The 12321-nt window shown below is 37.8% G+C and overlaps 1 protein-coding gene across 7 annotated transcripts in view; it reads right to left on the reverse strand.

Annotated features, from left to right (window-relative positions):
• The window catches only part of LOC106067962 (arf-GAP with Rho-GAP domain, ANK repeat and PH domain-containing protein 1-like), an 86431-nt gene that overhangs the window by 34836 nt on the left and 39274 nt on the right, over window positions 1–12321 (reverse strand). For 5 of the 7 annotated variants that reach the window (XM_056037335.1, XM_056037336.1, XM_056037334.1 and 2 more), the window contains one exon: window positions 7653–7741. In XM_056037335.1, coding sequence (XP_055893310.1) covers window positions 7653–7741 — 89 coding nt within the window. Of the gene's footprint in view, window positions 1–7652; window positions 7742–8565; window positions 8894–11187; window positions 11525–12321 lie in introns of those variants that run through there. The other 2 variants (XM_056037340.1, XM_056037339.1) reach the window with 2 other exon arrangements.

The raw sequence follows: 12321 nt of genomic DNA on the forward strand, positions 1-12321 counted from the left end.
TCTGGGTGCTGACTGTTTTTTATGACAACTGCTTTCAGCCATGTTTGACCTAGACGAACTCTCCTCCGACAGAATAATCTTTAGGTAGTCTTGCTTTTGCATTGTATTTCACTTTGCTTTTCATCTGTCGTTCGTTGAGTAATGTCTGCATTTTCAGCTACCGATGGTTTCAATAGTTTGTGATCAGTTGGAGTGATTCCCTGAGTCTTCTACTCGTCAGCAGTTGTGATGGTGAATACGGCAGTCCGCTTATCGGAGTATTTCTATACTCGTGCATAATGAGATATGGATCTTTCCCACTTTTATATGCTTTGAATACTTTTGCTTTCGCACAAAACATAAACAACCAACAATGACGTAATATCATATAATATTAGCACAGAATCTTCTTCATGCAGTGGAAAATTAAGAGTTTTTTGCCTATCTGGAATTCTGGTCAAAGCTCCTGCGCCCAATTAACATAGTTCAGAAGAAACTACAAAAGTCTGGACTGCATATACAGGAAGCTGCTGAACAAATTAGTACCCTTTCATGCTTTCTGCAAAATGATGAGAAACTGACAAAAACCCAATCCATCGAAAAAGCAAAAGAAGGTAGTGAAAACTATGGATTCCCTGTAATCAAAACAACCAGAAGAAAGAAAAGACTTGATGGGAAGTTGAGTTCTAATGTAGGACTAACAATAGAACTGCAATTCAAACGTGTTGCGACAGAAGTGCTGGACAGATTTCATAGGGAAATGAAGGGCAGATTACAAAGGCTGGAAAGAAAATGGATACCTTTGGGTTTCTTCTTGAACCAAGACACCTGTTAGATGAAGACACGCTTATGACAAACTGTGCTACTTTTCCTGTTAGTATGATGAAATAAATGGCAAATAGCTTTTTCAATGATGTCATCTATGCACGAGCACTTTTCATCAACAAACCAGTAATACAATCACCAATAGACATTGAGAAAACAGGCTTCATATGGTAATTACGTGTGCTCAAACATTGCAACCTCCTCCAAATACCGCTAACTCAGGCCACTTCCATTACGTCATGTGAGAGATAATTCTCAAAGCTCAAGTTCATCAAAAACTATCTCAGGAGCACAATGACGCAAGAAAGGCTTATCGTGGCTTTAATGTCAAAGTCACAAATACTAGAAAGTATCGATGTAGATATTGTTATAGATTTCTTTGCTGCACATAATGCACGACGTGAAGCGATATCAATTTAGATTTGTCACTTGTGCATTATTTAACTAATAAACAACGGTATTATTCATTAAAAGAGTCTTAATGATAATTTTTTGCTAAGTTTACTGATATACTGAACCAATTCGATTTTGGGCTTATATATTTTTGCGTACATTATCTCATGTCATATGTCGAATGTCAAAATGCAAGGGGCCCCTCAAATCCCTAGTTACGCCCCTACGCAATCAACTGAGCACGGCAGAAATCTAGTGACACAGTTAAGATAGGTTTCCAAGTGTTGACACACACACACGCTATATATGTCATGAGCTATTGGCGTGATACACTATATAGCGTACACGGGAAACAAACTATCACGTTCCTTTATACCTATGTCGTAAAAACTGATATAAGAATTAAACATCCTGAATTGAGACAAAAATAGATCTACATTGGCTTATAGCTTTGACACAATTGATTTACCTCCTTTTCCGAATGGGAGGGGAGTTAACTTGGCACAAATAGGAAGTAGCTGGGAATGTAGGGGAACTCAAAAGCTTCGTCATATTGAGTGCTTCACTCCAATGGTGTGTAGTTCCCCATTTGTTTTCAACTACCGGGGAAACTTCATTTTTGGAATAGTTATTTTTTAGTAAATAGAAAACCAGCTGACAACACTTGCGTGGATGGAAGAAGCACGTTTTAAGTGGGAATAACTAATGATGCAGGCCCAAAACAATGGCCTAAACTGCGAGAATCACTGTCCATCAGATTCTTGCTTTAGTACACCACACCACGAAGTGGCTAGTAAGATCGACTGCTACGTGCATACAACTGACATTTGAGAGACATTATTCAGAAACAAAAGTTACATAGCAAGCATACTTTCAAAAACAACAGAGAGCTTAACTAACGGGAAGAACTCCACATTTACAACAATATAGTAAATAATGTTAGATTTACCCTTTTTCGATATCAAAACAAAATGAATAAATTACTACTATTGAATTAACTAATTGGTTATTTTGTATTGATTCATGTTTTGTTAGGAACCAGTGAATCCGAGAATGGGAAGTTGGAGAAGTTTTCGTCTTCCACATGTGTACCAGACAAGACGGACTGAGTTCATATACACTTTTGGAAAAATGATTCTGCATTGGAATTGTCTTCGAGTCCAAGATTAAGGATGAGTGTAGCATTTCAATTGACCAAGCAAACGTAGTTGTGACCTGCTTATTATTCAACATCTAATGCAGACAAAGCCAGTGTCCGCTTGGGTCTATTTCAGTTCTCTATTTGTCGTCTGCGTCTGTCTTTAGCAAGCTTTTTTTCTTTTGGGTCTCAAATGTGTCTCGAGAGAACTCTCTAGCTGGAGTCTAGCTGCATCTTTCTAAGGCAATCTGCTGAAAGCTGTTTTCCTCAAGGCCAGAAAAGGAAAAAGCGCATGTTGATCTTTATTGTCCTTCTGGGGCAAGGAGGGGAGAGGGGACATGTTTATTACGTCGTGCTTATGGTGAGAAAGACTGTGCCGGCTCTGAAGCCCTGTCGTTAAGAAGGGCGGCAATAGGTGGACTGATAACACGCTAGTTAAAATAACTGTGTTGATGTATAATGTAACAAGTGACAGTTATCTAACGACAACAGTAGTCGAATAAAACTTCCTCTCTCTCTGACAGCCGAGATAACATGGCTTTCAACAATTAGATATTAAGTTACATTGATCAAGGTATGTGTAGATCTACATAATTCTATTGGAAAAAATCATTCCAACAACACAAGACACTAAGCTAGTGAGACAAGCAACTGACAAAATGAAAGTAGCTGATAGTACAAAGCATAGGCGTAGCCGGGGTGGGGATGGGGTTCAAACCCCCCCCCCCGAAATGAAACCCCCCTGTGGAGGGGGGGGGGCGAAATCTAGTGACTGATTTTTTGCTTTGATTTTGTTTATTTTAGGTGAGATTTTAATACTAAACCATTACTTGGCCCAGCAATGCCAAGGAGGTTTTGAGTTTAAAACCCCCTACTAGGGGGTTTTGAGTTTAAAACCCCCTGCCTGGGGGTTTTGCAGTTAAATCTCCCTCTTCTAGAAAACAAAACAAAAAATGCAAACGACAATCCCCAAATTCCAAGAGCACAGCTAAGGAAGATTTTAATTTTAAAACCTCCCCGAAATTTACGATAAAACCCCCTCTTCAATATTAAAAAAAAATTACACATTCAAAATTCTATGAGCGTAGCCAAATGGGTGTTGAGTTTAAACCCCCCTTCAGTTGGGTTTTAAGCTAAAAAATACCTCTTCAATATAAAAAAAGCAAATTACGCAGTCAAAATGTATGAGCGTAGCCAAAGGGATTTTAAGTTTGAAACCCCTTCAGAGGGGTTTGAAGCTAACAAAATACCTCTTCAACATTAAAAATAAGCAAATTACACACTCAAAATGCTATGAGCATAGCCTAAGAGGGTTTTGAGTTTAAGCCGATTTTCAGCGGGGTTTGAGGCTAAAAAATACATCTTCAATATTTAAAAAAAAGCAAATTACACACTAAAATTCTTTGAACGTAGCCAAGCCAATGGGGGTTTTGAGTTTGAACCCCCCTCCTCCAGATGGCTTTTTTTTAAAGATTAAAACCCTTCCACAAGGCTTTGAGTTTCAAATCCCTCTCTTCAAATTATTCTAAAGCAAACTACACTCACCTAATCCTATGAGCGTAGCTAAATGGGGTTTTGAATTTTTTGAAAAAAAAAACAAAACTCCAGAGATTTTTAGTTTTAACCCCCTGACATGATTTTGATGATAAAACTTCCCTTTTCGATACAAAATCTAAATCAAATTACAGTCACCAAATTCCAAAATCGTAGTCAAGAGAGGTTACACATTTCTACCAGTGGCTGGGCTCCATTAATAAAGTGTAGTTAATAGTCATCTGCCGAAATTGAAAAACACTAAATGTGCCTCAACGAAGATGGCTAAGACGGATTTTAGGACTCAGTCAAGGAAATCCTATGCCGAACTAGGAGTCGACCCTTTAGTATGACAGAGCGTCGCATGAAGTTTGCGGGACATGTTCTCCGACAAAATGAATTACGCATAACAAGAGTTGCGATGACATCATAGTACAACTTGGGGCCACACTTTCAGGGAGGTCCTCAAAGCAGGTGGGAAGAGGCTTCAGACATTGCCAGTGACAGATTTTTGTGTAAACAGCTTGCCGCCCAATGCGCCGAACGGCGCGGGAGGATATAAGTCAGTAAGAATAACACATTAGGTTTTTGAAATAAAACTTTTTAATATCAGGATAATGCACTGTAGATACCTCAGAATATGCATTTTGTTGGCTAACAATACCGGAAATAGTGCTTGGCGGCGGGGCTCCGCACCCCGCGCTAGGAGCTCCCCCAGATCCCCTTGCTGGCAGGGCGGAGAGTCTACAATTTTTCCACTAACTCCAGGAAGAAACTATTCTAGGGTACAATAAACGTCTTCGGAAAGAATGAAGGGTCAGAATGTAATGAAGATAAATTATGTATATGTGAGCTTGCGCTCCCAGAGCTATTTTTATATGTATTTTTGTTGTATAGGTTAGAGCTATTTTTATATATTCTTTTTATAGGTTAGTGTCAAATTTTATTATACTTCCGCATATTTTTATATATGTTAGTGCGGGATAGTATATAAAGAGATGTACTACATGCTGTCTTAAAACAGTTCAGTGTACAGTTGACCAGTGGTCAGTATAGTATGTCTGTGTGACAGCCGAAGATCTTTGTGGTCTGTCGTGTAATTATTTTATTATTCTGTACCTGGGACGGCCTGTAAGTTTATAACTATTTAATATTTTCTTTTAACTAGATCTATGTCACACTATGTGTAAGGTAGTTATTTTATTTTCTACTGGGACTATTTGTCATAATAGTTGGCAACATGCTGTATTAAAGATGGCGGCGTCCATCAGTCCTAATAGAATAGAATATATATATATAGTTTGCATTTATGTATTGCAGGCTATTATTACTGCTGTTTTAACTGCTGAATGTAACTGCTGGATATAGATCTAGCTGATGTGTTACTGCTGAATATTACTGCTGAAATACATGCTGCTATTACTCTGCTGTAGATCTAGATTTATTTTGTTTCTGTAGTGTTGCCTTAGTGGCTTAGTCTTAGTTATAGTCTGTTTCTGTTCTTCGTGAATACTAATGGTAAGTGTACTAAGGCTAAGGTGTTCTTGTTTTAGTGTTAGTGTTATGGGTTGGTTGTAGTAGTAGAATATTGTAGATCTAGACTAGTTTATAGTAGTGTGTTTGTGTAGATCTAGGTCTAGTGTAGTAGTTGTAGTGATTTAGTTAGATAGTTGGTTTTATCAGTTTATGTAGATAGTTGGTTTGGTTAGTTTGTTGGTGTTTGTAGTGGCGTAGATTTAGAAGGTTTTAGTTAGTTGTAGTGGTTAGTGTATATATTATTTTATTATTGATTTATTTTTATGTAAATAAAGTTTCGTTTTGTTTATTTATCCTAAACTAAAGTTTCGTTATCTTGTTTTCATTTAGTTTAGGGTAGTATGTCTGGTTACTTAGGCGACTCTAGCCCCTTGGTCGTAAACTGAGGTGTCACAGATTGAGCCCACCCAGTAGCGCTAACATCTGCCTACTGTTGGTAAATTTAAATGTTGAGCAGCAGATAATAGGTCTCCCACTCGCGCCTGCCTGACCTGCTCACATATATATAAAGTTCGTCCATCGTGGTTCGATGATGACCACTTTTGTCTCCAGTGGGCTGAGGGCTTTGTTTTGTGGTTTTGTGCCTCCTCACGTCGCTATTGAGACCTATGTGAGCCCGTAATGTACGGCTGAACACTGGGCAGGTTATTCCAGACGGAGCTAGTGTCATTGGCCTTGCTTTCCTTCTCTGGCGCTTTTCTTCTGCCATCACAGTTCTCTTTTCCTCAGCAATTTGCAGCGCGACGCCATGATGCTCTGTCATGTGCTTCTGTGTCCCAGGTGGCTGGGTTTATGCTGAACGCTTTCAATATATATATATTTTGGGGGGGCGGGGGAATTCCCCCCCCCAACCTCCACCCCCGAAAAAAATCCTGGGTACGCCTATGGTACAAAGCCTCATAAACATGCATCTGATCATTTGCTCCAACAAACCCTAACTACTACACTGGGCAAAAATAGGTTTGAACATGTGCTATAAAGATTCTAAATTTAAAAACGTAAATCTGTTTCGGCAATACCCAGCGCATCATTTTTTTTTTTTTTTTTAATAAGAGCAGAATTATTTTTTTTACGTGTTAATATAAATATATATATTTTTTACACTACCTCTATTCACGTCAGCCGTAGTGTACCGATAACTGAGTTGTTTATTAAATTTAAAGTGACTTAAAGTTGATTGATTGATAGATTATCTAAGCTTTGCTTATAATTTTAATTAAATCTAATATAGATAACGTCTAGATTCCAGTTGTAGAAGTAGGCCAAGATCTAGACTAGATATTATGAGTTCTAAATCAGAAGTCTATATCTAGTATTAGATGTCTATATAATCAAAGTACCAAAAAAATAATTGCTCCATTATGCAATGCCCGCTGGCCTAATGGGTAGAATCATTCGTCCGATGAGCTGAAGGTGTCAAAATCACGAGATCGAGATATCCGATGTGTTGAATGTTGTATAATGGATCAATGTCTTTTTTAAACAAAAAAAAAAAATGTTTTTCTTGTTTTACGAAAACATTAAACTGGGTTAGCGTTCTTAAGCTTTCTATGCTATAGATATTTGGATCAAATTGCCCCAATTCATGAAAATCTCTCTGTGCTTTACTTCCTGTTTCAAACTGTCACTCTATTCAACAAAGACACAACCTTAAGAATCAATCATTGGCGTTTTAATTAGAAAAGACTAGAGTTATTAATGAAACTGAAATAACATACATCTTGAATATAGCAACACCAAACAATAGGACAGAGTGGCTGGGAAAAGGAGAATCGGCTACAGACAATCTAATGTATTTTATTTTGAGAAATATTCTCAATGGTGTAACTAGCCCGTAAAAATATGCCTCTACAAATGTATGTAGACCAACTGAAGGCAGAGACGATGTGAAAGATCTAAGGTAAGAATTGGAAAGGGGATGGGGGGGGGGAGACATACGATCAGGCAATGCCATGATTATGAAACTATTTAACGTTTTACTCTAAACGAGAAGGATACGCTGTCAGTTTTCTTACTTCCCAACCTTGAAGAGCTCATTGATCAATGAACTAACTCAACCACATACTCGAGACCCACTCACAACCATTTGACCACCAGGACTTTTTAATATGTGGAAAAACGGAATTCGACCACCAAAAAATGACTGTCACTCTTTAACTTTCATAAAATGAACTACACCCCTCCCGATACTATTCTCCACACCTCCACGAGGCTTGCGTTCACTCGAGAGAAAGTTTCCAGCACTCACCGACATGGGTTCAGCTATGTGAGCCTCTGGTCTGATGTTCTGCCATGGGGGCATCTGTTCCTCTGAACCTTCACTGTCGCTACTGATCTCTGACAAAAGAACACACATAAAGACAATGATAACATTGATAAAGATTGCTGATGGCATTGGTACGGGGAGAGAGTCTCTAATTAACAAGCAAAATACATATACAAAACAATCCTATTTTAAAAACACATGAAAGCTTATCTAATTCGGCATTTACAACTATGTATCTCAATAATGTAGAACTTATTTCCCGTATTCGATATCTAACAAAATAATGTATAACAAAATAATTGAATAATTGGTTAATTTTTTAAATTGATCCATGCTTTGTTAGGTACAATAAATAATTGTTTAAAGCTTCAACTTGATCCGAAATGGGTGTGGGAGAAATAACGTATTCAATTATCAAAGAGGACAAAATCCTAAATATTAAGCAGTATCTTATCTAATATCATGTTAGTTACTTCAGAAAAAAAAAGTAATCTTGAATACTGAAGGATGAATTTCAATCGTTGGTATGAAACAAAATAATTAATTACCAGTAATTAATTGACTAATCTTTTTTTTTAATAGATTCATGCATTGTCTACGCCAATGAATAATTCTGCATAATTTCAACTTGATCTGAGAATGGATGTGTACAAACTTGTTACCAGACAATCAGACAGACAAAGCTGATCTAAACGTTGTCGAAATATCATTTCAGTTCGCTAGCCAGTTGTATAATTTACAGACAATGACGGATATTTAATACTTAGCGCTCTGGCAGTTTTAGGAGTAGAGATTACAATTCAATATATTTGTGTATTTCTAATGGTTTTTATCGTACACCAAAGAATAACATAGGAATATTAATGATTAAATACTGTATACAATCTATTCTTACAATGTTTATAAAAGCTTGCAGCGACATGAAATGAAATGGATACTTTGAGTTTCCTTCAGCTCAACTTTGAACCGATTCAGTACTAACTGTGTGCTCATTTCGTGTAACTTCAATTCTTAAAATAGAAATCCTAGTCCACTTGGCATGAAGGCTTACATGAAACAAGTTTCCAGAGAGTTTCACGTCACACATTGCAGTTAAACTTGGTGCAGCGATGTGGACAGAAAGCACTGGGTATCCACCAGTGTTGTCTAGTGAAGTTATTACTCCATAAGACCCCGACAGAGATATACATACTGGTAAGTGATAGGACGAATGAACAACAATAATAAATAAAAAAAAAAAAAAGCATCCTGGTCTACAGAGTGTACCAACTGAATCCACGTCTGGGTTTATGTAGATGATAACAAGTGGGTAGGAAACAAGCGGGAGGGAGGGGAATAGGAAGTTCTGAAAAGGAAGGGGGAGAGAAAATGAAACAGCCAATTAACTCCGGCAACAATTTGTTTAAATGGCGATGTCTACAAATTTGATCTCAAGCAGTTAGTATATGGAGGCTTGCAAAATGTGTATTAGCATACCCAAAGAGAATACTCCTATAAATATCCGCAGAGAATACGTCTAAGACATATCCAAAGAGAATACTTCTTTAACAAATCAACAAAGAATACAGCTATATTATGTCATCTGAAAATGTCTTTAGCCTATTCGCACAAAATACGCTGCCCAAAGTTTATCTAAGTAAAAGAATCTCCAAATCATTGCCATATACATATATCATCAATACATCAGGAATAAGCTCTTCTTTTTCTTTAAAAAAAACCAACAAAACACTAATTGATTAATGAATTGACTGATGTATTGTCATCAACTATGAATAATTATGCCAAATTTCAACTTGATCCGATGATGGGAAATGGAAGAAAACCGTGTACAAAAAATGAAATAAGGGGAGTAATTCCATATATATAGCCACATCTCCCAATAAGTAGCACTTCTTTGCCTAAGTCGATACCAAACAAAATAATAAATTACCACTAATTAATTAACGAATTTTCTATTTATTTATTGCTTCATGTTTTGTTAGGTACAATTAATAATTTTGTAAAATTTTAAACTTGATCCGAGAATGGATGTGGGAGAAATAACCTGTAAAAAATATACCAGACAGAGAGAGAGAGAGAGAGAAGGAGAGAGAGAATGGATATATGCTTAGTAAAAAAAATGGAAACGACAATGGTAACCAATAATAGCATTGTGCAACTCAGTCATAGCTCAAAAGTCCTAACATTGGTGCACAGCTGAGTGATCTATACAAGTCAACCTGCTGTGTCAGTCTGCTATGTCAGTCTGCAGTGTCAGTTTGCTGTGTAAGTAATACAACACTGAAACGAATCGTGAAAGTTCAGCTATTGGTCTTGACTTGTAGAGAAGAAAGGGAGCGTAGACATTTTGCTTACATCAAAGTCAACAAAAAGAGAACTCACTGCTAACAGTCAACTACATTGTGAAGGAAGTTAGAGACAATCAGTAACTACACAAGGTCAAACATGTTGTGATCATCTGTCAGGGAAACCAAAAGCAGCTCAAGTGTTCCGTTTATAAAGTTGATAGTGTTTTGAACGTTGTAGACTTGTTTCACAAATATTATGTCCAAAACATAGACACAACAGATTGTATAAGCATTGAGAAATTTTCTAAACGTTACAGCAACTGTTAATTTACAAATGAGGGATGATCGTCTAAATTCAGTAATCACTAGAGAAAGCTTCAATAATAACATGCCAGACAATGAAGCCCTCTGAAGAGCGGGCCTGCAAAGCATCGATACAACCCTGGTGCAGTCTCAATTGCGACGGACAGGTCACGTCTGCAGAATGGAAGACTCTTTAAAATACTCTTTTTATGCCAGCAAAGGGAAGGAATGGAGCAAAAGGTGGACAAATAATTTTTTTTTCAAAGCGTCTCTTAATGCCTTCAACATTGGCCCTGCCATCTGGGAAGCGAAAGCATAAGATAAAGAATTGGAATCACGCGATAGAGCATCGTGGCGCTGCGCTGTGAAAAATAACGCAAAAATTGTTGAGGACAAGAAAATAGCGCTGACAAAAGAAAAGCTCCAAAGAAAAGAAAAAATCAAGACAAAGGATACAAGCTCTAGCTGGTATAACCTGTCCAGTGTTCAACCCAACATTCCAGGCTTACACAGGTCTCACCAGCCACACGAGGATGCAGAAAACAGCATTGCAAAGCTCTCAGCCCCACTCTGAGTCCACCCAGCTCTAAAGGGTACCCGACAATAGTTGGGGAAAAGTAAAGGCGGTTGGTCGTTGTGCTGGCCACGTGACACCGTCGTTAACCGTAGGCCACAGAAACCTTAACATCATCTGCCCTATAGACCACAAGGTTGGAAAGGGGAACTTTTTTTACAATACAAGTTACCTTTTCCCTAAACACTACATACACTAAATACTCTAGTTTAGTTATATCAGAAAATATAATAGTCCTTTTTGAAACAAGTTAAAAACTTTTTAAAAAAAAATAGTTAAGCACTAGATCTAACGATTACAATTAATGATTGATTCTTTTCTGACGTCTTTCTTTGATGCTACACAAACTTACCCTTGGGTCATGCGCTAAAACTCACAACGTTATTACAACATCATGGAATGAAATAGAAAATGAAAGCGATTCTAATCCTTCAACACTTCCAAGTGGAACAGAAAGCGACAACAACTCGAGTTTCGGCGTGATGCCTGTCCCAAGGAGCTCTAGATGGATGTCCATCTCAGAGAAACAAGAAGTTTGATTACGTCTGAATAATTACTTATGTAGCCATTCAACACCAGGGGACAAACCGTTGATACAGTGTCAATGTAACATTGTTGTTTGCCACCGTGGGTATTTATGTGAATCCAAATGCTTCAGAAATCTTTATTACCATTAGCGAAACAAGATGAGACAACTTCCGATTTTATCACCCCCCCCCCAACCACACACACGTGTATATATTTATAAATTTGGCTCAATCTATACATGTGTGTATAAATGTGTGTGTGCGGGAGAGGCATTTCATCATTTGATAAAGTTGGAAGTTGTCTCATCTTGTTTCGCTGATGGTAAATAACATTTTGTAAGCACTGTCTTGGTATGGTGGCGAAAATAAACATTGGTGAAGACTTAGGTCTACATTACAAGTGCTTTGAAGAGAGCACTGATTGAATGTACTCTACAATTAAACAGGGATCAAAAGTACAGCGTAGGGGAGACAGAGATTGATACAGAGAGAGCTGGGTGGACGAGGGAGGAGAAAGAGAAGAAGTAGACAGAGAGAGGGGGAGGAGAAAGAAATAGAAGTTGAGAGAGAAGGAGAGAGAGAGGGGGGGGGGGGGGGGTAAAGAGAAAGAGAGCGATCAAGGATTCGAGCCCGTTTCGGGGGCCAAGCGATTTACCCAAGAAAGTCAATGGACGACTGTCTCTATATATAAATGTAGCGATGGAGAAAAAAAAACAACACTTCAAACTGTATGTGCCACAACCATTAATAAAGGCGTGTCTCCAGTGGTGGACTGGCTATATGAGCACTCGGACAAATGCCCGGTGGATGCACCCAATAGGGCCGCTAGGGCCACCGAAAGGGCCGCATGAAGGCCATTAGTATTAAGATTTTATAATATTTTCTTTAAAAGCAACACTTTGAGCGTCGTGATTAAAAAAACAACATTTTATGCACTTTTAAGTCTAATACTAATCAAA

Source organism: Biomphalaria glabrata, chromosome 8, assembly GCF_947242115.1.
Source record: "Biomphalaria glabrata chromosome 8, xgBioGlab47.1, whole genome shotgun sequence".
Taxonomy (NCBI): domain Eukaryota; kingdom Metazoa; phylum Mollusca; class Gastropoda; family Planorbidae; genus Biomphalaria; species Biomphalaria glabrata.